The sequence below is a fragment of the Caretta caretta genome, chromosome 12 (assembly GCF_965140235.1).
Source record: "Caretta caretta isolate rCarCar2 chromosome 12, rCarCar1.hap1, whole genome shotgun sequence".
In the NCBI taxonomy this organism is placed as follows: domain Eukaryota; kingdom Metazoa; phylum Chordata; order Testudines; family Cheloniidae; genus Caretta; species Caretta caretta.
In genome coordinates this window covers 13,974,639-14,001,369 of record NC_134217.1, presented here as the reverse complement: position 1 = coordinate 14,001,369, position 26,731 = coordinate 13,974,639, and the positions used below count along the sequence as shown (strand labels likewise).

At 36.5% G+C, this 26,731-nt stretch overlaps 1 protein-coding gene across 7 annotated transcripts in view; it reads right to left on the bottom strand.

Moving 5' to 3' along the window:
• RPGRIP1L (RPGRIP1 like) overlaps window positions 1–26,731 on the bottom strand; it is a 141,483-nt gene that overhangs the window by 13,649 nt on the left and 101,103 nt on the right. For 5 of the 7 annotated variants that reach the window (XM_075118351.1, XM_048816996.2, XM_075118349.1 and 2 more), the window contains 2 exons: window positions 14,747–14,930; window positions 8,361–8,445 (listed from right to left, as the gene is read on the bottom strand). In XM_075118351.1, coding sequence (XP_074974452.1) covers window positions 8,361–8,445; window positions 14,747–14,930 — 269 coding nt within the window. Of the gene's footprint in view, window positions 1–6,809; window positions 7,333–8,360; window positions 8,446–14,746; window positions 14,931–26,731 lie in introns of those variants that run through there. The other 2 variants (XM_075118350.1, XM_075118353.1) reach the window with 2 other exon arrangements.

The following is a 26,731-nucleotide window of genomic DNA, read 5'->3' as shown; positions in this document are numbered from 1 at the left end:
GATTTGATAGCTGCTTTCAACTACCTGAGAGGTAGTTCCAGAGAGGATGGTTCTAGACTATTCTCAGTGGTGGAAGAGGACAGGACAAGGAGTAATGGTCTCAAGTTGCAGTGGGGGAGGTTCAGGTTGGATATTAGGAAAAACTTTTTCACTAGGAGGGTGGTGAAACACTGGAATGCGTTGCCTAGGGAGGTGGTGGAATCTCCTTCCTTAGAAGTTTTTAAGGTCAGGCTTGACAAAGCCCTAGCTGGGATGATTTAATTGGGTATGGGTCCTGCTTTTGAGCAGGGGGTTGGACTAGATGACCTCCTGAGGTCCCTTCCAACCCTGATATTCTATGATTCTATGTTCCAAAACAACAACAAAAGTTAGAATCCGAAACCTGCTGCCCCAGAATAACATCTTTGTAATATCTGTACAAGTTTTTTCATGAAGTTGAAATTGGTTTAACTTTGTAATAGAGTGTTATGTATTTGGTGTTCAAAGCTGCATAGTAATTAAATCCAGCAATCACGTATAAATACACAGCAAGTGCATCTCCATGTGGATTTCCGGTATTCATTAATTTGAGTCCTTTGATAGTTACCATCGTCAGTAAAGAGTGATTCTTGTCTTAGTCAATAATGCTATGATAATTTCATAAGGGTATAAAGACACTTATTACAATTTAAATGGAAAAAAAATCAGTTCTGATCTTCTCTTTACCTGCCCTCCTGCTGTTGCAGCTGCATGCACTGAATGCCTCATACATACCTGCCAAACTTTTTGCCTATTCTGTTTCCTTTTGCTGTGCCCTATGTCCCCCATCCCTGTGTCTTTTTGCCATGTCCATTATCAACATCCATAAAAGAAAAAAATCTTAATTTCCCATTTTTTCTCTGCTCTCATGCTGCTGCCCTCATTCCCCTGACAAATATAGTTAATATTTTATCCCCATTACTGTGTACCCCAATGTATGTTTTAAAAAAATCTAAATATAGTGTATTTGGTAAGACCTCTGAACACAATTATTATCCAATTCAAATAAGGGAATACTTGCCCATCCTTAATGTCTAAGCCCAACAGCTATACAAAATGTTTGCATATCTTCTGCAAACTTAAATTTCAGTCACTGCATCCAAGTATTACTTTCCTTCTAAAGATATAATTGTAGTGTTCTGTTGGAGCGGACTTCAATTAGTGGCCTGTGCAGAGGCCAAAGATACTGGGACTGACCAAATGACAGGAATTCAGAGCTAACTACTCTTTTGATATGTCTTGGCAATGCTGTTTAAACCATGAATCCTTGTAAACTTTACCACTTAAAATATTGTTCAAAAACCATGATCCACAATGAGAAAATCAAGTTACACAAAATCCAGGTCCATGAGAGATGATATCTTAAACAAAATATAAACAAATCCTCCTAAAAGCCTTTAACAGTATTAGCAACCACTGAAACATACTTTTATAGTGTTGTATTTTTGTATTCAGTTACTATAATTAACAATACATATTTAGTTTATTTACTTAAACACCTGTTTTTAGGGAACAACAAACATACTGAAATAAGAAAAAAAAGGGGACAAAAAAGAATACCTCGGAAGCTACATTAAGAAGGCAGAAGATCTGGCAGATTATGATGGATACAACTCTAAAATCTTTGGCATAGCACTAAACAACAGGAGCAAATAAATAAAAAAACACAACAAAAAAGGAAATAATTCTTGGATACAAAAGAGAAGTATCAAATGAACATCAGAGAAAACTATTCAAACTCTCTAAAAGAGACTGACAAAGGCACGTTTGGAGTATCGGGTACTTATTCTTAAAAGCACAGAGTGCAGCCAAGGTGACTCAGCAACTATGGTTACTCAAACACTGGGAGAAATCAGTTATGTGATTGGGATGGTGAAGATAGAAGAAGGAACTGTGAACCAGCAGAGTCCTTACCTCACTGTAGCACAGAATACACAGTGATCAAACTCAATCTTTGTAGGGTTCTTTCTTATTGGCAGTTAAAATAGCAAAAACACAACACAGGGATAAGATTTCTTATCCTTGTGAGGCTGTTCCTAGTGTTTCCCTCTAGGTCAGGGGTTCTCAAACAGGGGGTTGTGAAGTTATTACATGGGGGTCATGAGCTGTCAGCCTCCAACCCAAACCCCGCTTTGCCTCCAGCATTTATAATGGTGTTAAATATATATTTTGAAAGTGATTTTAATTTTTAAGGGTGGGGGGGTCGCACCCAGAGACTTGCTATGTGAAAGGGGTCACCAGTACAAAAGTTGGAGAACCACTGCTCTAGGTTCTCTCTCACAGACTCTAGTTCCCTCTGCCCAGAGAGCCACTCCCTACATTCCCTTTCTGTGGTTTAGTAGGCTAATCAGCAGTGCAACCAATGAGTCAGCAGGAACCAGTAAGCATTTCCAAGCAGGGTCCACTACCTGCTAACAGGGTGGGCAAAGACTTTGCCACCTTATCAAAGGTACCATTGAGAAATATTTGATAAAAATTCCAAGGGAAGAAGAGTGGATACCGAAACAAACCTTGTATGCAAATGGACGTCCAAGGGATAAAGGAATTTTAAACAGAATTTCTTTAAACAGTGAGTACTCCAGATACAGGACTACCGTTGGCAGCAAGAGGAAATTAATACATTTTATTATTAATTACTGTTCTGAGGCCCAACCCCACAGTGCTAAGCACTATACACACCTATGAGAAAAAGATGGTTCTTGCCCCAAAGAGCTTACATTCTGCATATAAGACAAGAGACAACAGGTAAAGACAATTTACAGACAAGGGTTTTTGGGGCGTGGGGGTAGTGGGAGGAGATCAAGGTAACAATGAGACAATTATTGTAAGCGTAATGAACTGTGATCAATGGGTACCAGCTACTTAACCACTGTTGAGTGATTTGAAGATTTCATAGGAGAGGTGAATTTTAGGGCTGTTGATTAATCGGAGTTAACTCACGCAATTAACTCAAAAAAATAATCGCGATTAATCGCACTGTTAAACAATAGAATACCAATTGAAATTTATTTTATATTTTTGGATGTTTTTCTACAATTTCAAATATATCACTGTCAATTACAACACAGAATACAAAGTGTACGGTGCTCACTTTATAGTATTTTTGATTACAAACATTTGCACTGTAAAAATGAAACAAAAGAAATAGTATTTTTCAATTCACCTCAGACAAGTACTCTTTCTCTTTCTCATGGAAGTGCAACTTACAAATGTAGAATTAGGTACAAAAAATAACTGCATTCAAAAACAAAACAATGTAAAACTTTAGCGCCTACAAGTCCACTCAGTCCTACTTCTTGTTCAGCCAATCGCTAAGACAAACAAGTTTGTTTACATTTAAGGGAGATAATGCTGCCTACTTCTTAATTACAATGTCACCAGAAAGTGAGAACAGGCATTTGCATGGCATTGTTGTAGCTGGCGTTGCAAGATATTTACATGCCAGATGCACTAAAGATTCATATGCCTCTTCATGATTTAGCCATCGTTCCAGAGGACATGCTTCCATGCTGATGATGCTTGTTAAAAAAAATAATGCGTTAATTAAATTTATGACTGAACTCCTTGGGGGAGAATTGTATGTCTTCTACTCTGTTTTACCGGCATTCTGCCATATATTTCATATTATAGAAGTCTTGGATGATGACCCAGCACATGTTGTTTGTTTTATGAACAATTCCATTGCAAATTTGACAAAACGCAAAGAAGACACCAATGTGAAATTTCTAATGATAGCTATAGCACTTGACCCAAGATTTAAGAATCTGAAGTGCCTTCCAAAATCTGAGAGGGACGAGGTGTAGAGCATGCTTTCAGAAGTCTTAAAAGAGCAACACTTTGATGTGGAAACTACAGAACCCAAACCACCAAAAAAGAACATCAACCTTCTGTTGGTGGCATCTGAGTCAGACGATGAATATGAACGTGGGTTGGTCCACACTGCTTTGGATTGTTATCGAGCAGAACCCATCATCGGTATGGATACATGTTCTCTGGAATGGTTGTTGAAGCATCCAGGGACATACGAATCTTTAGTGCATCTGGCATGTAAATATCTTGTGATGCTGGCAACAACAGTGCCATGCAAATGCCTGTTCTCACTTTCAAGTGACATTGTAAACAAGAAGTGGGCAGCATTATCTTCTGCAAATGTAAACAAACTTGTTTGTCTGAGCGATAAGCTGAACTAGAAATAGGACTGAGTGGACTTGCAGGCTCTTAAGTTTTACATTGTTTTGTTTTTGAATGTAGATTTTTTTTGGTACATAATTCTACATTTGTAAGTTCAACTTTCATGATAAAGAGATTGCACAACAGTACTTGTAATAGGTGAATTAAAATACTATTTCTTTTGGTTTTTACAGTGCAAATATTTGTAATAAAAATAAATATAAAGTGAGCACTTTACACTTTGTATTCTGTGTTGTAACTGAAATCAATATATTTGAAAATGTAGAAAACATTTAAATAAATGGTATTCTATTATTGTTTAACAGTGCGATTAATCGCAATTAATTTTTTAAATTGCTGGACAGCCCTAGTGTATTTTAATAAATAACTGGTGGATTTAATAAATAAAATCAAAGCATAGGCAAGGGGAATGAGGTAATATCTTTTATTGGACTCACTTCTTTTGGTGAAAGAGGGAAGCTTTGACTCTTTCACCAACAGAAATGGGTCCAATAAAAGATACTGTCTCTCCTATCTTGTCTCTAATATCCTGGAACCAACATGGCTACAACACTGCACACAAAATCAAAATAGATATTCACTTATTTAGCACTTTTATCCATGCTTTCAAAAAGTTTGACAAACATTAATGCAGTAGGGACTCACACCACTTGTATAAGGTAACTAAGTAGAAACAGAGGCTCAGAGAGGGTACGTGACTTTCCCAAGGTTATATAATAGGTCTGTGGGGAAAATGCAGGAGACTTGAGTCTTCTGACTGAGTTCTGTGGTGTAATGACAAAGCCTTTTCCTGATAAAAAAAAATGAAGAGTATTCTGAAGAGAGTTAGTGGGGCCTCATAAGAAGGAAAATTGTGTGGTACTCCACATTTGCTAACCTAAATGCGATTCCAGGAATGGCCCCCATTTCCTCAGATTACCTATTGCTCATATGTTAAATACAATAAAGCATTCTATTTAGCTTCATATTTTCTTATTGGTTGATAAGTATAAGGTGGCATACACTGAATGCCAAACATCATTGCAGTTTCTGCCAATAAAGCCATTTATTTAAGTATAGAACCAAAATGAACCTCAGGAAGGAAGTTTTCTACATGAAGAAGTGAAACAGTAGGAAAAATGGAGAACAAATGAGTTAATTTGAAAACATTTTCTAACGAACAGCCAGAAAAATCCACTTTTGAATATATGAACTGCCATGTTGAACTGCATTTGTTTACCTGTAAATATAGAACGGCAAAGGAACATGAAGATACAACGTGAAATTTGTTATTTTCAGTAGCACTTTAATCATTGCTATGATTATAAGATTTGGTCACATCACAAAAGTTTGGCTCTGCAGCTTATTACCAAATATGTTATGTTAAAAATCTATGAAAATATCAATGTCAATGAGATTTAATCCCTGTGTTTATATCATAGATGTGGCTTTAGAGAGTACTTTAACTTTTAAAGCGATCCAGAAGATCAAACACCAATGGCAACAGCATTTGGCTTCCAATACCGTAGAACCTGAGTTACGAACACCAGAGTTACAAACTGACTGGTCAACCACACGCCTGGAACCAGAAGTACGCAATCAGGAAGCAGCAGAGACAAAAAAAAAAAAAAAAGCAAACAGTACAGTACTGTGTTAAATATAAACTAATAAAAAAAATAAAGGGAAAGTTTTAAAAGAAAGACACATTGTTCTTTAAGAAAAGGATAATGGATGAGAGTGGAGATATGCTATTTATCAGACTAATTTCACATATAAGCATATATTTACCAGAAATGCATGTCCATCTTCTCATGAAGACCTAAGGATTTCTGAATTTCACCTCTTTTTTTACTTCTTTCCATCTCTCAAAGGGCTTTCATTACCGTGATTTTCCTCCCAGAAGAGCAAAACTGGATATGTCTGCCATCTTAGCCATATATTTATGCAGGTTCTAATATGGCACCCCATCACTGTAGTATTTAAGTGTCCTTACAATGTCACTTCATCTATGTTGCATGTGATAGGGTGAGGATTCATTTGAAAAGCTGCCCAAGATGATCTCTCCCCACCAAAACCTGAATATGTACCCCCCTCATAGAACTGCGTTTATAATAAAACCAAAATGTTTGCCCTGACCATGTGCAGCCAATTTTGACTGATATTCATATCCACGTTCATTTTGTTTCCTGAACTTTAAAGAATTAGTTTAGTTCCTGTTTCAGCTAAAAAAGCCCTGATATTATTACGTAAGGCCGTGTGAATGCAAACGTGTTGAGAGAGCAGCTAAGCCAGTTTTAAAATGAGCTAGATCCAAAACCAATGGCTTTGGGGAGGATCATGCCATGTCATGGGTTTCCTCTCCTAGTGGTCCCATTGTTGGAACAGAACTGGAGACTGGACTAGTAGCAAGTCTCTTGTCCTGATGTTGAGTCAGCGCAGAATCCAAATATCTCCATAGTCCAGGGCTCCAAGCTATGATAAATGTTCCACCAACACAAAATTAATTTCAGTGAAAGTGAGCACAAAGAGAAGGGATTTTTTGTCATGGTGAGGATGCCATTGCTGTTTCTACTTCCTTCAGTTATTTCATAGTGACTATGAGCTGTTCTGCAAGATGGCTCAGATGCTGCTTGGCAAATGTGTGAAATGAATATAATTACTGTATTTGGCCTACATGAATAGCTATTTGCCTCACTGAATGTACCCTTGGTAGAAAAAAAATAAGACTTAGTTTTCTGTGCTGTAGCATTCTCTAGTATACTGTGTTCTCCAACTTGCTAATTTACATGGTAAAACTGATGTCCTCTGCTTATTTGTTGAAATGAAAATTTATTTGTATTTTGGAACTTCAATATGCTTTTGATGTGATATTTCCATGCTCTTATGGGATCTGCTTCCTGTCCGATTTAATTAAAAATTGTCTTCTGGCCAAGGGATGGAACTCAATTTTAAAGTTAAACTGAAGAAAGAGACACAACTATCTTATTACCAAACTCTGCCCTTACATGTCACTGGGTATCTGTGAATGTGTAAATAATTAAATGACCTCACACTTCAAACACAATTAGTAGGTATTCCACTATCCTGTAAATGGCATGGATCTTCACATCAATGGGTCGGTCCTCTACATTTGTGATGGCTGGCCTCCAAAAGAAAACAGTATAAGTATTGTTGAGTTTTTTGTTTGTTTTTAGTAAAAACAAATAATATGTATGCTACCATCCAAAGAAGTTTGGACCTGAACAAACATAGTAAATTACAATTAGCTCTGGTACAATTAATTTACACTCAAACTTTGTCATTTATGTAGCTAACAGCAGTCTGCTACATGAACTTATACACAGCTTTAGACTAAATCAGTGGTTCTCAAACTTTTGTACTGGTGAACCCTTTCACATAGCAAGCCTCTGAGTGCGATCCCACCTTATAAATTAAAAACACATTTTTATATATTTAACACCATTACAAATGCTGGAGGAGAAACAGGTATTGGGGTGGAGGCTAACAGCTCACGACCCCCCATGTAATAACCTTGCGACCCCCTGAGGGGTCCCGACCCCCAGTTTGAGAACCCCTGGACTAAAGACAGGACACAAGGACACCCTGTGGGTTTCCTACACTCCCTAGAATACTTGGAGAGCAGCATGCAATGAATGGATTATCTTAATTCATAAATACACTTTTAAATCTGTCACAGGTATAACATTGATAATATATATTTACTTAACTTTCCCAGAACACTGTGTGCTGAACAAAATGTGACACAATGGAAATTGCTTTTACGAACAGTGAGAGAGGGTTGCATCATTTCAAGGCATATGAAAAACCACTCAGGGAAGGGACATGCATGTCACCACATCAAAGTTTAGGTGGCTGACAAGCCAGTGTGACACATGCAATTCATGTCACTGGAAGGCATGTCACATGCCATAAAATGAAAATACTATAGTAGGGCTCCAGCTCTGCTTTATATTGCAGTCAACCATAATATGCAGTTATAACATACTACTGGGAACTTAAATCAACCTTAAGTTATCCTGAGTTGGTGCTAAGTTCTAACAACTTCTCAGAGATATTTCTTCAACAAGAAATTGTTACAAGGTATGCCATGTCACAAACTGTATGCATGTATTTACAAAGACTTTGTCTGGTGTTGCACCACCAATATTTACCTGCCAGTATTCAACTCTGATTCTTGAAGTACAGATTTGAGGAATTCTCTCCTTGCAAGGTTATTCACCTTATCCACGTGAATCACTGGAAAGCAAACCAAAAACCCCAAATGAATATGATTATTTATCAACTAAAATTAGAATAATCTTGTTTTTGGCGTTCACAGAAAAAAAAATGAGAAAAAACAAGTTTCCTTCCTCAGTGCTTCCTAAGAAATGCAACAATGAAAGCTAGAATTAAATCTAAACAGTCATGTGATCCAATGTCATGTCACTGCCACCTTTATGTGCACAATGTCAGAAAAGATAGAAGCAGCATCTAAGTGTGCCACATGGCTGTTATTCTGTTAATAGCACTGGCAGTCATGACTGTAAAAGCTAGTGGTCTTTATTGCTTTGTATATGAGGGGATTTACTGCATTTTCTTTCACCCAAGAAGCTAGTAATAATGATAATGTATGGCAGAGTGCTTGTCCTTTCTGACAGCCTCGGTAATTTAATCCTCCTCCCGCCACAACACTCAATAAGAGAGGCATCTAGACCAGTGGACTGAGGAAACCCACAGCTTGATGTTTATTTAAAAAAAAAAAAAAAAAGCTGTATTGCTTTCGTTTAGAAACACACCCACCACCAGTCCAGACTTAATTCTTTTGTACCACGAAAGTGAAAGACGGTAAAATCCCACGAGATAAAACCATGATGAGAAAATTAGAAAAAGGGTTTTAGAAAATTCCATATGAAGGTTTCTGGCATGGACTTCCTTCATTGGAAAGGGGCCTCTTTCTTAGGACATGGTAACAGTCTCCAAGAATTAGAAGGATTTAAAAAGCAAGGGAGAGGAGGAATTATTATGCTTCACTGCATGGAGGTGAAACTAGGAATAAAGAAATTAAATTAAGAAAGATTTCTGCTTGAGAAACTTCCTGAAAAGATGTATTAATGCGGAACAGGCTTCCAAAGGAAATGGTGTAAACCCCATCAGATAGGGACAATTAAAACCCAACAATATCAAGCAGTGGAAATCATATTGTAGGGGACACCTGTCCATTGGCTTCCAGGAGTCAGGCTGGCTGGGAATTCCTAAGTCTGTTCCATTTCTAATATATATGACAGATATTGTGTCTATTATGCTTTTTCTTTTTTCCACATTCCATTCACATGAACAGTCCTAGTTCCCCTGCTGAACTCATGATTGCAGGGCTGGAGGGGACTCACCACTCCATTATCTCCCATAGGGTATGGGGGTGGGGGGTTGTGTTTGGAAGATCATGTGAAGGAGATGTGACCAGAGAAATGGCTTTCCTCCTTTTCCTATTTAAGGAATCTCTTCCCTACTCTCCCTCCACCACTAAGAAATCCCCCTTTACCCTCCCACTCATCACACCATATTATACACCCACAGGAATACTCATTCCTCTCTCCATCTCACATTAAGGATTTCTCATCCCTCACTTCATGCTGACAGGAGTCTACACTTTACACATTCTCTGGGGTGCCTGATTTCTACCCCTTCCACTCCCCATTGTATGAGTAACACACATTTACTTCAATGGGAATTATTCATCCTACTGGGAAATAGAGAGAATTGGGATCCAGAAGTTCAAAGAGTTCTATGGAGGCTCAATCTAATTCTTCACAGATGAGCTTCTCAAATCTTTATAAAAAGAAAAGGAGTACTTGTGGCACCTTAGAGACTAACAAATTTATTATCTTATTAGCTTATGCTCAAATAAATTTGTTAGTCTCTAAGGTGCCACAAGTACTCCTTTTCTTTTTGCGGATACAGACTAACATGGCTGCTACTCTGAAACCTGTCAAATCTTTATGAAGAGAATAATTGCTACGAAGAGCATGCTTTACGGAGTCCTGGGCTCTCCAGTGTTCCCAGTTAATTGTATGAACATGGTCAGTGGAGCTGGGATTAGTCCAAATCCATTTCCCAATTTCCACCTCTCCAGCAGGAGCAAAGGAACAAGCATCCTTATTAATAGGAGTTACTTCCAGGTAACAGCCAACATCACTGAGATCTGGAATCTTCCTGAAATCACATCATTTTTGCATCCTCTGGTTAAATGAAAGCAAGGGATCAATAGTCTATAGGAGTCACCACAGTTTGTCAGACCCCTAAATCCTCTCAGTCCTCCATCTTCAGCATCTTTGCCTACTTATACTGGCAGATAGCAAAATCAGTTATCACTGCCATCTGGTATTCCTCTGGGTGTGTGGATGCCTTCCCACATGTGCTATTTGCTGAAAACTCCAGGGACCGCTGAAGGAACTGATGGGGAGGCAGCAGGCAGACAACCAAACAACTTCAAAGGACTCACCACATCACCAGCGGCTTCCCGACCCTGGCTGAAGTTTCCTAAATCTTCTAATTCTAAATCTGAAACTATTCTATAATAAAGAAAATATATATTCAAAGCTGAACACCTGAATTCATTTCTCACCCATGGAAATCTAGAATATACAGTATGTATCTTAAGAAACCTAGGCAAGCTTGGGTGGAGGATGACTAACCACAGCGATGAGAAACTTTGATTTTTAGATTTAGTGGTGAATAACTGCTTTCAAATGCTCAAACTACTCAGGATTACAACACCGCTCCAATGCATACAGCATCTCATATTTGTGTCCAATAGCTGGAGGACCACGTAACACTAACTAATGACAGTTTGTATCCAGAATGATCATTTTCAATTTGTTCCAAAGTAACCCTAAAAACTGAAAGATTTTGAAACTCCTGTACCTCATTAAAGATTACTGGTATAGTGCATTCCAAGACAGCCACCATAATATCAGTACAGAAGATTAGGTTTAAGTTCTTTAATACTTTCTGGGACCTCTCTAATAAGAGTATTTACTGTAAAGGCTGAAACGGGGTCCCATCAAAATTATGAGGAATCAGTGCCTTATCTAGTACTGATGTGTGGTAGAGGAAAGGAACCATCTCTTTGAACTATATAACCAAGAGTGCTTTCCAATATTAGGGCTAATACTGCCTTAACATTGTTACAGAGTTTTACCAAGGAAACCAAATTTCCTTAGAGTCCAGCTCCTTCATTAATTTATTTTAAAACCAAAATGTATCCCACCATTAACAAGAAAATCAGAAGTTCTGTCTCCTCTTCATCTACTAACATAACTCCATTTTGTCCATATAATCAACTCTTCACTCCTCAGAGACAAAGGCTTCTGATCTGTGTAAGTCTCATAAAAACTTTGGAAGATTTCATTAATCTTTTCCATTCTATTGTCAATCCCCTGGAAGGTTTATATAAAGCAAAGATAACATTTTTCAGACCTGCTATCATTTATCTTATTTCCTAACCACTTTCTTGCCTTCTCAGCATTCTCATAGCAATATTTTCCATCCCTATGAAATATAAATGCTGTTTCCTTGTTATCAATGTTTGTCAAGTAAACTTGATCTTTTGTATTGTCCTGAAAATATATTTTAGGTGAAATTAAGAGTCAAATCTCAATGTACCTATTTATTCCAGGTTGAACAAAATGTGGGTTTTACCTGGATCCTCAAAATGTTTCCCATATTTTTCAGACTGAATGAAATAAAAGCTAGATTCACTCTGAAATGTGTACTTTGACATGGCATTCATACAGTTAGCAGACACTAATTTTATTCTAAATGTTTCACCTGTATTGAAAAGTCTACGCGAATAAACTGCTTATTATGGCTCAGGTCACTCCCTCTTGTGAAAGAAAAACTGTAGGAACATGTCTGAGATGAAGAAGAGGTGATTAAGTTTTCCTCGCACTATCACCTTACCTGGGATGGTTTTGGGGGGCTGTAGAGTTTGGAAGCACTCATGGATTTTTAGGAAAATTTTCTTGCAGAGCCTGTCCCAAAGGACAGCTATGTAGGGGACTTATAGTGACATAATGCAACTCTAAACTGATTTACCTCCAACCAAGACTTCCATGCCAAAATCCAAGAGATTTGCTTCCCTCCCTGTCCTCTGAGTTCAGCAGAGCACCATTTATGGGGAGCTACAGAGACTTACCGATAGGGGAACTACCCTGCTTCTGCCTAGAAATGGGGAATTCATTTTGTGGATTGGATCTTCCATGCACTGATCAACTGAGATTATCTAAGATATTATTCTTTTACAGGATTTGTTTTTACTAATTGTAAAGCTAGTCTGCAGCTATCTCATAATGAAATCACAAATGTTAAGGTGGTGTTAAATAATTAAAATAACGGTTGCTTATTAAAGATTCCAATAGATCATTCTATGTCAGCTAAGACATAATGACATTTAAAAAACAAAAATGTAACACTTCTTCAGTTATAAATAAAATAATAAAAACTCAATAAGGTTTTATTTACCAGAATTAATGATTTCTTAAATTACTTGTGGGTTTACTATGATTTTTTTCATACAAAATCTAGAATACTATTAGCTTGCCTCTAAGCTCAAAGTACATTTCTTTCTCTCCATATAAATCTCATTTTTATTAAAGAAAATATTCAATTAACCCCAAATATTCTACATACTCAAATCTAATTAGGTATGAATAAGAGACGGAATAAAGCTATAGTAAACACACACACACACACACACACACACACAAAGAGAATTCATTACTATTAGATTATTGGCCTCCTCACTGACATTATCAAACAGCAAATTTATTAGGACTTTTCCCTTATACGCAAAGCTAGAATTAAGTAGAAATTAGAGGACCAGTTATCGAAGTAAAACACTAGCGAGAATAAGTCAACCATATTGGAAAAGTGCTGCAAATTAGAACATGGTAGCCATTAAGACAAAAAGTATTTCTAAAGAATTATTTGCTAGGATATTCTAAGTTAAAAACAGTTTTACATTACAACTGCAAATGGAAAACCAGGGTTGTTATATCCCAGGTTTCGATTAGTAAAGTTAAAAACAATTAAATGCATTATTGCCAACCCCAATCATTCAAAAATCACAAGTCAGATCCCCAAAAGTCATGATACTGATTTCAAAACTAATGAGATTTTAAAAAATAATAAATTCTGGATTCTGATATTTGGGTCTTTAGTGTTTAGCAATCATAAGCCTTAGAAACTTTTAAAAAGTTTTTAAATGAAAGCTGAGATTCTCACATAATCACATGACTCCAGACCTGGGATTTAAAGAAAAACACCCAATACTGACATTCACCAAAAAATTATTAGAAATTGCAATATTATTTATACAGATTGTCAGTACAGTATAGAACTGTCCTACTGCTAATCTTTTTACATATATCACCAAACCATGTCTTTTTTCCCCCAGTCTTTAGACAACCATTGTGATTCAGCTCCTGGCCCCAATGAAGTCAAAGGAAGTTCTGCCATTGACGTCAATGTGGCCAGGATTTCACCCAATATGTCTATTTCTTTCTTCATTTGCTACCTGATGTTAGTCTAACAGTCCAACTTTACTGAATCAGCACTTCTAAAAGTAGTGTAGGCCTCGTATATTAAGGGCCCCATTAATGTGCTTTAGGGATTATAGTACATAAGATCACTCATTCTTATACCTGTTAATAAAGGCCATTATATATTGGTTATATACTTATTATATATTTTGGTTTCCAAAAAAGAGTTATCTAATTTCAGTTTAAAGGTATCTCCCCAGTTTGCCAAAACGATCACATCTGTTGACCTGTTCCTATGTACTTTAGTTAGAGAAGACCTCAAGCACTCAAATTTAAGTCCACATCACATTACTGAAGCTTGGACTGAGTAATAATATATTAATAGACTTTTGTAGTTAAATAGAAAAAAATGCAGCAAGTACATCAAGTTTCGAGATTGAGATAATGTGAAGTCACTGAGAATTCAAGACTCACAATCAAAATATTAGCAGCAGGAATAACTTCCTGTTTGGCAAAGAGATTATGCTTAAAACAATGCTGTGTGTTCCAAAGATATAGGCACATCTAATTATACGATTTCTAATTAAACTTGTGTTTGGATGTTGGAATTCCATACGATGCTATTGATTAATGACTTTCTGGGTGGTTTAGCCTCTTTTGCACTGTGATGGTTAAACACTTTGTTTAAAACATGATAAAGATAATTTAGTCTCTGGTATTCTATAGGTATTTCCATTTTCAGAGACACATTCTCGCCTGATGTAAATTGTCATAGCTTCATTGATTTCAAAGCAGCTATGAGAATCTGCACCAGCAGAAATAAACCCCTATACATATCTATCTATCTTGTATGGCATCTGTGCTATTTTCTAAAAGAATATTTAGAAATGGCAGATACAACTGAAATATCCAACTTTACTGTAATCAAGAGTGTTAAGGAATCAGAATTTATTAAACATTTTCTATAGGACTGAGTTTAATAGAAGTCATGAGAGTGTTCATAAATATATCATACTTACCATTGCTAAAATTGTAGTGGACCCACTGTCCACTTTTTGGTTTAGGAAGGGACACTGGTGTCTCTTCTGCAAGGAAACTGTAGAATCTGCATTCTACAAACAGTCGCTGTATTGTGTCATCCATTGCAACTCGGGAATCAGTGAGACTTAGGGATATAATCTCAATCCGAATTTTTTCTATTGGCTGTTTTAAAAAACAAACAAACAAACCATAAACACACCATATTTCTTGTAATGTCAACTTGAACAAACAAACATGTAAGTCACTGGGATGTTTTGTACAGTAGAACATGATTTATTATGACAGAGATACACTGAGGTTCTAATGCCCCCGTGTTTTCAGTTAACTGTTTTTGCAATAGACTCCTCATTTTTATTTGAGAATGAAAATACTTCCATAGCAGTCGTACAGTAGCAAAGGTGTTGTATATACATTTATCATCATTTAGTAACCCACTTGAAAAGTCTCAACAATATTATGGATCATACTTTTCCAATTGGATGACTATCACTATATGCCTACTGAAGATTGCATTGCTATTAAACTAGATCTGATCTAAAACATATGATGTCACATGAAGTAATACAGTACTTATGGGTCACTCAATTTCACATATTAAACTCACCTAGTCTAGTTAAATTAATATTTAAATGAATATTTTGATAGTATATTTAAAAACTCTAAATTGGCCTTCAACATAATTTCTTTTTCCTTATATTTTTGTCTTAATTTTGACATTTTGACATTTTATATTTGAAACTGTTGCTTTGTACCCCTTTGCAATTTTTGTAATCTTGGCAGGTTTTTGAGTAGGTTTGTTTTGTTTGTTAACTTTATAATGTACTGTACCCTACTACGGAGAGTTTAGGTGTCAAACATAACAAAGGGGCAAACAAACATTTCCTTGAATAACTCTGTGATTTCAAAGAAAGAAAAACCACTGTGATTTCAGAATTAGACTACACAGATGAACATTCAAAGGATGAGATTCTGTTCTTCAAAGAGCAAATAGAACTCCTCACAGTTCACAACTGTCAAGTTTTTCTAAACTTTTTTTTTTTTAAGTTGTTATCTGCATTAATGACTATTTCTCCTATATGGTGTTTGAAGACTTCTGGTTCTAAATTCAAATCATCTGAAGTAACAATGATAAAATTCAAAAATAAGACTGTTTAGAAGATCAGTTTTCTAGACTTCAGTGTAAGAACAGCAAATTCACCCACATTATGGTGGTTGCTGATGCATTTCAAAGCATATTATATAATTAATCACATTGAAAAGCATGAGTATCCTATTGTAAAAATATCCTTCATAAAGAAAAATTTTCATTGCTGTCAAGCCCTTTCAATATTTGATGAAGTAATTTTACCCCCTCCTTCAAAAGACATTTTCTTTTATTATGTATCCTAAGACACTTTAACTAAAAACCCAAATCTGAATATTTCAATAACGTTGTTTTATTATTCAGTAGATTCATGGAAATTTTACAAGGATGACAGAGAAAATTCCACACCATTCTGTCTCCACTAATACAGGTACATGGCTTCAGCTGGCAATATTCCTAGGATTAGCATAGTATGATGAAATATTTAAAGGAATTTTTTTTCTAAAGCCTAATAAATCAAATGACTGCCAAATGTCATTAAAGTGATGGTCTTTGACTTGAATATGCTTTTCATATTCAAATTTGAAAAGAAAGAGATGAAAGCCAAGAAAGGTTACTCGGTTTCAACTAATAACCTCAAGCACTCTACATTCACATGCATAAAAAAGTGAAATTGGCTCTATTGTCTAATTTTACTACAGAAACAACTCTTTTCTTTTTCCATTGTACAGATATATTAGCAGATGCATTTAAAGTGATATTCTAAGGGGTTCTCCCCCCCCAACATATTTAGCAGTTATGTCAAACTAGTTTGTACACATACAATAGTTTATAAGTGAAAACCAAATATACTGTATTATCAAATCTTTTCACATAACTTAAAATTTTGTTTGACATACTTAGCATTTGTAATAGTATGCTACAGGAAAAAAACATTTATATTAGTTTCCATTTTCAAACAGAGGAGAGGGGAAAATCCACCTATTGATGGCATACTGCTTTCTAATTTTTAAGGCGACAAATAATAGTAAGTTGCACTTACAAAATTAGAAGAAAAATAAATGAATTGTTCTAGACTTTAAAAAAGAATATTTAGAGTCATGGTTTTATTATTATGAAGCATGCAACACAGTGTATATTAAAGAGAACATACGCTGATTTTTTTAAAAGATAATTTACATTTGCAAATCAAACTATGCAACTGCTAAAGACTAACAGCTAGTATTGAAGTCATATTTCACTACTAGTATAAAAACCACAAAGTTCGTATAAATAAAAATAAATGGCACAACTAATATCAGCTATGAATGAAGTTTTAAACTACAATCTTTGGTACTAGGCTGCAGAAAAATATATATTCATATTTTTCTGTTTCCCTAAGTGTTAGATTTTTCTTTATTCTCCACAGCCCACTTATTAGGTTTAATTACAGTGAAAAATAACTAGTTTATCATGACCAATTACACCGGACCCTCGCTAGAACGTGCGAGTATATAGTACGAATTCGCATATAACGCGGTCACGGCCCTGGATCCCAAATTTAATTACTTTAATTGGAATTCATTTTAACGAGGTCCCCGCGTTAACGTGCATGGATCCCAAATCCCGCGTTCTAGCGAGGGTCCAGTATATAATAATTTTGCTTTGATGGAAACTAGATATTTTGTTGTTGATGTAGTAATAAAACAAATTTAAGAAATGTTTCAATGGATTATATGAGTTGCTGCAGTAATGATAGAACAATCTATGCTACTGATAGACTTATTAAACCAATGAAACATAATTTAATATTTCAGGATTTTGGCTTGCAATAGTGTATGGTATTAGTGTTAGGGTAGTTCAGTTACATGTTGCTTCTAGTTGTATATAGGAGCATTTTTATTATATTTAGATACCTAAGAATGAAACAATATTGCCATCAGTCTGTGATCTGTCAAGTCAAGTTTAATGCCTCTCTGGAGAGACCTTTGTAATTTAAGCTGTGTGCTATGCATTGCTGGAAATCCTCCTCAGACTTCATTTCAATATACATATGGTGTTTGGATACTATTATAAAAATTTATATTATAGTGCCATTGAATATTACTGGGAGACGGGGGCTTCAGTTCTCCTATACTTCAAGGGAAAAACAAACAAACCCAAACACAGGCCAGATCCTCAGCCCTTGTAAATAAGCATAGCTTCACTGACTTCAGCTAGAAATACACCAATTGACACCAGTTGAAGTTCTGGGCCAATGAGGCTGATGAACTTAGAAGAATCGTTGAACTCCCACAGTGTGCTTTAGGACTGTGTTAGATATTGCTTCTTTTTTCAAGAAGGTTTAAGTAATGCGCTGAATACTAAGACATCAGAAGTTTAGAGTAGTTGCATTTATTTCTTGACTTTTTCATTGAATTTCTTTTGTCTGAGCAAACAGCAAAGACAAACCTGGAATATGTTTCTATGCACTCTTGTATGACATCTACAGCAACTAGTACACTATATTCTACAGTTTCTTTACAGACCCAGGGTGAAATCCTGACCACAGTGAAATCAATGGGATAACTCCAAAGGGCCAAGATTTCACCCTCAGAATCAACAGTTTTAGGCAGTAATCTGCTTGGATGTTTCTGTCCATTACGGAGTCATTTCTCATTGTCTGTCCATGCCAGAAGACAGGAAGTCATGGATGTGGTTTAATAAGGGCATAACTTTATTCACTTATACTATCTGGGAGAACCTGGCAACCAATTGTACAGTGCATGAACGATAGGAGTTTGTTTTCCACTACCCAGATGTAGAACTCCTCAAAATCCCTTTCCTCAACTCCCTTAAAGGGGGCCAGAAAAAGGAGGGGGAGGGGCAGGGTCAGCTCCCTGATGAAGACTAATCTCCCACTTATTTGGTTCTCTTAAGGGATGCTTCCCTTCAAATCATTTTCCAAAGCATTTTATTCAACAACCGATATCCCTTGCATACTGAATACCTGAACCGAACATCTTCCACAAGTTTTATGTATGAAGTTGCGACATTATAACCTAACCCCCCTACTCTACTCCAGACTAGCTATGGCAAAGGCAAAAAAACCCAACCACCTTGGCCAATATGGCAGTGAGGGGAATAATTCCTTCTGAGCCCCTCAAGGAAAAGGGCAGCTAGCCTAATGTCCACAACATGTCCTTTTGCCAAGTTCATGCCTGGGTGGATGCTGCCACCCCGATCCTGGTAAAGGAGGGCCTCTACAAGGCTGCATGGGATATAAATACTTCTCCCGCGCTTCTGGTCAACAGGAAGAGCAATGCAGTGACCTTGTCCTAACCTGGCCCCAACTGCTTCCTCTCCATCCCTGTAAATTTTCCATCTTCGTGCCACCTGCTCTGAGGCCTTACAGGGGCAACACCCTTTTCTTCGGACAAAGGCCCACTCACATAAATGTTGCAGTAGGCACTTCTTTTCTTTTTACCAACCAACTTGTATTAATGCATTATTATAATTATTTTAATTATTTATTATTTTATTTTATTTATTATTATTTTAATTCTTCCTTTCATTTTTTCTGTTTCTTCACTTGCAGCAACTACTAGCAGACTTGTGAATTTAAATATGTCTGGGGAGTATATACAGGGAATACTGACTCAACCTTTCCTTTAAATCACTCATTTTGTCCATTGTTTTGCAGTAATACATTTACTACTATTCACATTCACGACTGACTGAATGAAAAACCACCAGCTAGTAAATTCAATACTGAAAACTGAAGCCTGAAAAACAAGCTAAGCCAGCCAGCTTTACACAGAACCATGATATCAGATGCCTTTCCCCCAGGGCCGGCTCTAGGTTTTTTGCCGCCCCAAGTGCAAAAAAAAGGGCCAGAGTGCCATCCCGTTGAAAAGTGCTGACCTAAGCACAGGCTTGGTTTGCTGGTACCTAGAGCTGGCCCTGCTTTCCCCTCCTTCCTGAGGTTTTAGATTCTAGCAAACCAAGCTTCCTAATAGTTCACAGCTCAATCCACAACCCTCTTTTCCATATGCAGTGCCCGTTGATTCTTCCTGTTAGCAACATCTGTTTCACCAATTACCTTCTTAAAAGGTAGAACGTTCTACAACTTTCTTATGATTTCCTAACCGGCCTAACCTTGAAGTTCTCATCACTCCTTTTTTAGATTTTACTTTTTAGAACACAGGCTGAAATTAGTATTTACAATAATAAATTAGAGATTAATGTTTCTAGTAACAAAACACTTTCAAATAGGTTATATGCATGCAAATACAAGTGAGTGACAAGATCAATAATTCATGAAAAACCCAATGATAAAACCCAATAACACTGAAAAAAATAACTATTATTTTCTTTAAAAACCTGTTTTTTTTCACAGCTCAAAATACAGCTAACACCTGAGTAAGCAAAAGTGATTGAAAAGTAAATAAAACAGTGGGTTTTTTTCACCTCCCTCTGACAGTTGCCACAAGAATGCCAGTCTGATTGATTTTATTGATGAGAGATGCATGACAATGTGAACCATGGTTCTGTTAACAAACCAACAGTCTGGATCCAGTAGATACTCACTCAACAGATGACAGCAATAATTCCTTTGACCACCCTGACCAAGATCATGTGATTGAGATAAAAGATAAAAATTTCAGTTTCTTAGTAGCACTCTCATCTGTCAGACCCTTATTAAATGCACAATTTAAAAAAAGATCTCTTGGTTGGGATTTTGCAGAAACAATGGTCAATGAAATGAGAAAAGGAGTACTTGTGGCACCTTAGAGACTAACCAATTTATTTGAGCATGAGCTTTCGTGAGCTACAGCTCACTTCATCAGATGTGTACCGTGGAAACGGTACACATCTGATGAAGTGAGCTGTAGCTCACGAAAGCTCATGCTCAAATAAATTGGTTAGTCTCTAAGGTGCCACAAGTACTCCTTTTCTTTTTGCGAATACAGACTAACACGGGGTTCCTCTGAAACCTGAAATGAAATGAGAATTATCCTTCTTCAATCACTGCCATGGAACACTAATACAAGTTATACTTAGAAGGAATCTTCTTCAAATACTGCTCTAGCTTTCTCCCCTTTTGCTTTAACTAGTCATTTGGAAATTATGGTAACCTGTGGGAGAAGGTGGTATCCATGTGCCCTTTCTTTATATTAGCTGTCTGCCAGATGGAGAGTCAAACTATTACTATGGAAAATATACACTCTTCTTGTGCCTTGGTGGCAAAGTTCTTCACGGAGAGAAATAATTTGAGAGTAGGCTTGTAGGAATGGATGCAGGAAACCTAAAGGAGCACAAATCTGTCAAAATCATATTTCCTTACTTCAACTGCATTATTTAATTAAGATTTTCATGTCTGTAAATTCACGTACAAATTTAAATTTCTACCAAAGTATCAAACGTAGATGTTTGATATTTAGCCAAAAAAATGAAATCCGTGTAGACTCTTGAGGTAAAAGTGACTCATGCAGAGTTTTCAGCTGTCTTATTTGTCAGAATGCCAGTATTAGATTCTTTGTCAAAATGACGCTGTGAGTAATTATCTTCATCTTACGTTGTATTTCTCAGCTCTGACTTTTTAAATACTAGAGGTGAGATACTACCTAAGTTAGATATAAAATAAGATTTAGATGAGGCTGTCCTAAATATCTCAACAAAGAATGAAATTTCCTTGACTGCAATTTTTAGGTGTCCAGCTTATTTGACTTTATTTTTTCCCCTAAACACAAAGGCTAATATATAAAATCTGGGGTTAACGAAAAAGAAAGATTTGGGCATCCACCTCTCACATGAGCGAAGAAGTAGACTAGGACTAAGGAATTATTTCTATAAATAGGACTCATTATATGAGTTTTGTTAAGGGAGTACTGTTTTTCATTCTATAAAGAAAAAAATCAAATTGCACCTGGCCCTTGAATGTGTGCAGTAAGGAGCCTCCTGTACAGTGGACCAGTTACGCTGTAGTACCTGAGCTCTCTTAAATGGCAGGGACTGCTACCTGTAAATTGCCCTCCCTTGCTCCTCCTCCCCCCCAAAAAAAGAGGGGCTGAAGGCAGGGAGGAAACAGGGACACAGCCCTGCTCCTCATCCAAATTAGCCAGGAGAGCTGGGCTGTTGCAGAAGGGACTACACATTGTACCTATCTAATGAATTATGCAGAGGGCTCACTCCTCTTGCATGCTGAGGGGCTCTTTAGGGGCAGTGAGATTCTGCACTGTTCCCTACGTGGAGTGTGTGTGTGCATGTATGTATCTATAAGGCATAATTGAGCCCAGAATTAGCTCCCCATTTAGCATTCTTTGTCAAGTTTATTTCCTTATAAAACACTGCACAGAAATAGACCCCACTAGTCACAGTATTTCCTTAAGCACATATGAGAGGGTGAACTGTCTTTGCTTACACACAGGGGACTGAACTGGGGACCGCCAAAGCTAAATGCATGAGTAGATATAGCATGAGCTAAAGAGTCAAAACTATAGCTGGGGGGCTCTAACAACTCCTATTTTCTGTGGATTGCATAGAGGGGGACCTCTAATACACACTCACCAACGAATTTATTTGAGCATAAGCTTTTGTGAGCTACAGCTCACTTCATTGGATGCATTCAGTGCATCCACTGACTGCATCCAATGAAGTGAGCTGTAGCTCACGAAAGCTTATGCTCAAATAAATTTGTAAGTCTCTAAGGTGCCTAAGTACTCCTTTTCTTTTTGTGAATACAGACTAACACAGCTGCTACTCTGAAACTCACCAACAGTTTACACATAACCAAAACTTTTCTACATTTCATCTTGTACACCAAATACCTTAGAAAATACTCTAAAAGGTACTGTGGGGATCTGAAACTCTACTTACTAAATGACCATTAATGATGGCATTAAACCTATGTATAAGTAGGAGGCATTTGCACTTTGCTCCGAATACTGTTCTCAGACACACAGAGGATATTGTCCAAACTTCCTTCCTTTATGTGGTTTGCTTTTGCTGTTAACTTTATGTAACAACATAAAACGCTGTTTGGGATTCCTCCTGAGCTTGGCTATGCTTAGGCTTTCTTCCCACATTCCCCTTCGATTCTGCCTTTAGTTGCCAGTTTTTAACTTTTAAAATTCATAATCTTTAAAGGGGAATAAATAAAAAAGATAAATATCTGGAATTATTTGATTTGCAGTGTTTACAAGCTCCAGTGGCTTTGTAATGCTCCCTCCTCCCCTCCAAGTAGTGCTATGCATGCAGCAAAGATAATTGTTACTGTAACAGTGCAGTTGGAACCCACACTTCTGTACTGCAGCCTAGCACAAGGAAGAGAGTAATTTGATTTTTCAATGGTAAAACACTGACCACTCATTTTTCAAGAACGGGATGAAATGACAGTAAAGTACTAAGCATCAACCTCAATAGTCAATTAGACACCTCAGTACCATCTATTCAAGCATGAAAATTATTGCAAATGCTTTGTGGGCTTCAGTTACCTTTAATTTCAAAAGCAAGGAGGACTCCTTAGATATTAATGGATGAAATGCAAAAGATTGCCTAATAAAAGAGCTCTCACTTGTGTACTTTCTGTCTGTAGGGAGTTAGGCAATGTTGAGGTTACAGAATGCGTGTGCCAGCTGTTTACAATGACATTCAGGATAAAATATGAAGTAGTTATATCTTATAAAAAAGAAACTAAGACAACAAACCTGAATGCCCCATGTTCTTTTCCCAAATGCAGATACCAGACCTCTGGCCTAACTCTGAAGGGTGGGGGGAGAAGAGAAAAATGGGGCTTATATTTTAAAATCTATGTATTTTGCATGCTAGTTTCTTTACAAAGCAGTATAAAGAAAATACATAGAAGGAATTATCAAACAGCACATTTTCAGTTAGTAAGAGTACATCTTAGTACTATGAAAAGTGATTATGTAAATAGCAGCTTATTGCTCAGTACACCTGTTCCTCATTTATTCCAAGTCCGAATTAATGACAAAAGTAAGTTCACACTATTTTCTTTTCCGGTCAGTGGAGCAGAGCCAATACAGCTGAGAGAGTGAGCTGGATTCTATTCTGAATTTATGTATCACCAACAAAATTGTTAATATTCCATTTAACGACTCTTTATTACACATGGTATGAGAGCTGGAGAAAATTCAAATTCTAGATAGTGTTTTTTAGGGCTATATTTAGGGAAAAATCCAAAACTTTTTTTGGACTTGTAAAATTATTATAATTTATCTGCATATAACTGCAACAAAATAAATACAGAATCTCACAAAGCTATTTGTACAAACCCTTTTTTCCAGAGCAGAACTTGAGTATCATGCATTTGCTCTCCAGGTGTAGATTTTGGCAGATGCTTAAAAAAAGATTTAGTCCCTCTGAATGGGTGACTAAGCAGTGTTGATGTGCACCCATTACTATACATTCAATTTTTATTCTGCGTAAAACTTGATGCCACAGAACATAAAGTAAGTCAGCCACTTATGGGCTCCAGTTTTCCAGAAAACATTCATTCGTTACCAATTTAGGCATAAGTGTTTTACCCAATTACTGCTTCTTCACCCTTATGAAAAAGCCTTCAAGAATTTCAGAAGGAATCCAATATAATTAAAAATAGTGTTTTTGGTCACACTTTTCATTAAGGGTATGTTTATAAAGGGTTAATAAATGATTAATAGATGTTTTTAATGGTTAATCAACTAGTAGAGTCCAACTAGTCAAGAGGTTACTTATAACCACTGGCTTCCTTGTTAAAGTTAAATCCAAATTATACTAGTTATTATAGTATTCTCCTTTTACCTGGAATTTACCAAAAATATACTATAATTTCTGACATAGTGTGTACATAACTGCTATTTTTCATCTAAAGGCACCTTACCAAATCTTTATATGTCCCGTCTGAAACAGAGAAACTGCAGCTCGTGTCAATTTCCATTTTGACTGTACAACCATTTATCAGTACTTCTATCCAAGCCCTTTACTTTTGGTTTTTATTTTGTTTAAAATTTCCCAGGAATTTATCAATGTTTATCACAAAAATTTTAAAAAGAGTGAAAAATCAGTAAAAACTGAAAGCAAAGGGCCCCTAGATGCCTGAAACTCACAGGATGCAGTGGCCTCTATACTCATGGTGATGGTCTCAATACAGTGGCTCTGCGCCACCATGATGTAGCAGTTGAGAAAAACCTTCTAGTTGGAGTCTGGACCCGACTCGCTGCTCTGGAAGGAGAGATGGTTACCAAGTCACCATCCCCCTCCTTCTGGAGCAACGAGCCAGGTTAAGGGAGTTCCAACACTTTCAAAATTTGCATGAAGAAACAAATCAGTAAAACCTCAATAATGTTTTTTTAAGCCAGAATTTCTCAGAAAAAAGCAGCAAAAACAAAAAATAAATGGCTTTAAACTTGTATCTCAAGGAGATATTTTTTTCCCTTCACTCTCACCTATCTTTGGTGCTGTCCTTTTCAGATCCTCAAATTCTACTGCAACATATTTTGTTCTACGATTTTTCCTCAGTGGCATTTGGTGCAAACATTTTACTCTGTCTGGGGCAAGCTCTTCTAGTTGGTCATAGACTTCCACAGTCTAGTGTTTAAAAAGGAGCACAAGTCACAGTGGTGCAATTAAGATAATGGGCATGGTTTGGTTTTCCAAGGCACTATGCTCTTCTTTCAAAACCTAGTCAAAATTGCTTACTTCCAAATGTTTTACCATTTGTTTTTTTTTTTTTAATTCTGAAATTGGGTGTCTTTCTATGGCCAAAGACTATTAAGTCTTTCGAAAGTGCAGCTTGAAGCAAGTGGACTCGTAGCACAGGCTTTGTGAACCATAAAGGAATCTATCATTTAGTGTTTCATTTCAGAATTGTTTTAAATAAAATATCCCTGCCAATCTATTTAAATTCACCACATACTTGCCAAGCATTTAATCATTTAGTTAATTTTCCCAGTGCAGTTTTTATGTGGTGAAATAAAGTTTGTTCTGGGAACATTAACATTTCCATTAATTTCTTCTTCGGCTGTTTTTTATGGTGATGTTATGTCTGTTAAATACTCAGTCTTTCACTCTTTACTATAGTTAAAAATAATTAAATTTTTCTTATGTGGCAGTCTCTCAAACTATGAAATAATGTTCAACCATAAACAAAGTTCTCTTCATTTTCATTTGAAAATGAAGACCGCTCAGCTGTACCAAACAAAGGCATGCTAGCCAATACTTTAGCAGAACCTTCAGCACTCTTACCAATTGTTCACTTGTGGAAGGGATCTACGATGGGTTTTCTTTTCTTTTACTTTTTTGTCTAGGAACAAACTGTAAATAAATTAATCAGTTCTAAGAATGTCAATTTCATTATCAAGAATTATGTGTTGTATATTACAGTCGTACAGAGTAGCATCTTGTACTTTTCTCTTTTCCTAACTTTTAAATGTAGACTTTCAAGGAGAGGTATAGGTCAAAACAGCAGTCAGACCAGCTTTTTGATAGCTCTGTATTATACCAAAAAGTAGAGACAGTTGTGCCAGGGAACAGACTAATTAAACACTGCTGATCAGAATAGTAACTTTAACATGTCATTAAAAAAAACCAAAAAACAAAACAAAACAAAAGTTTCCCAACCTTTTTTTAGCCTATAGGAAAACAGCAACTCTCATAAACTTCAGCTCACCCTATCTACATGCCTGGGGAGGTAACATACTTTAGTCACCAAAATACAGCAACGTGCAAGATTCCCAGAAGTGGCCACAATATCCCAGGCGTGGCTGAACCTGAGTTGTATTCAGAAGCACTATATGTCTGTTCTGAACAGCAAGAACAAAAAATCAAGTCGTCTTTTTATTTTTGGGTGATTATATTGCATTGCACATTCACATCTAGATTACTGTTCAGTATTATCTAGAGATCTTTTCCAACATTA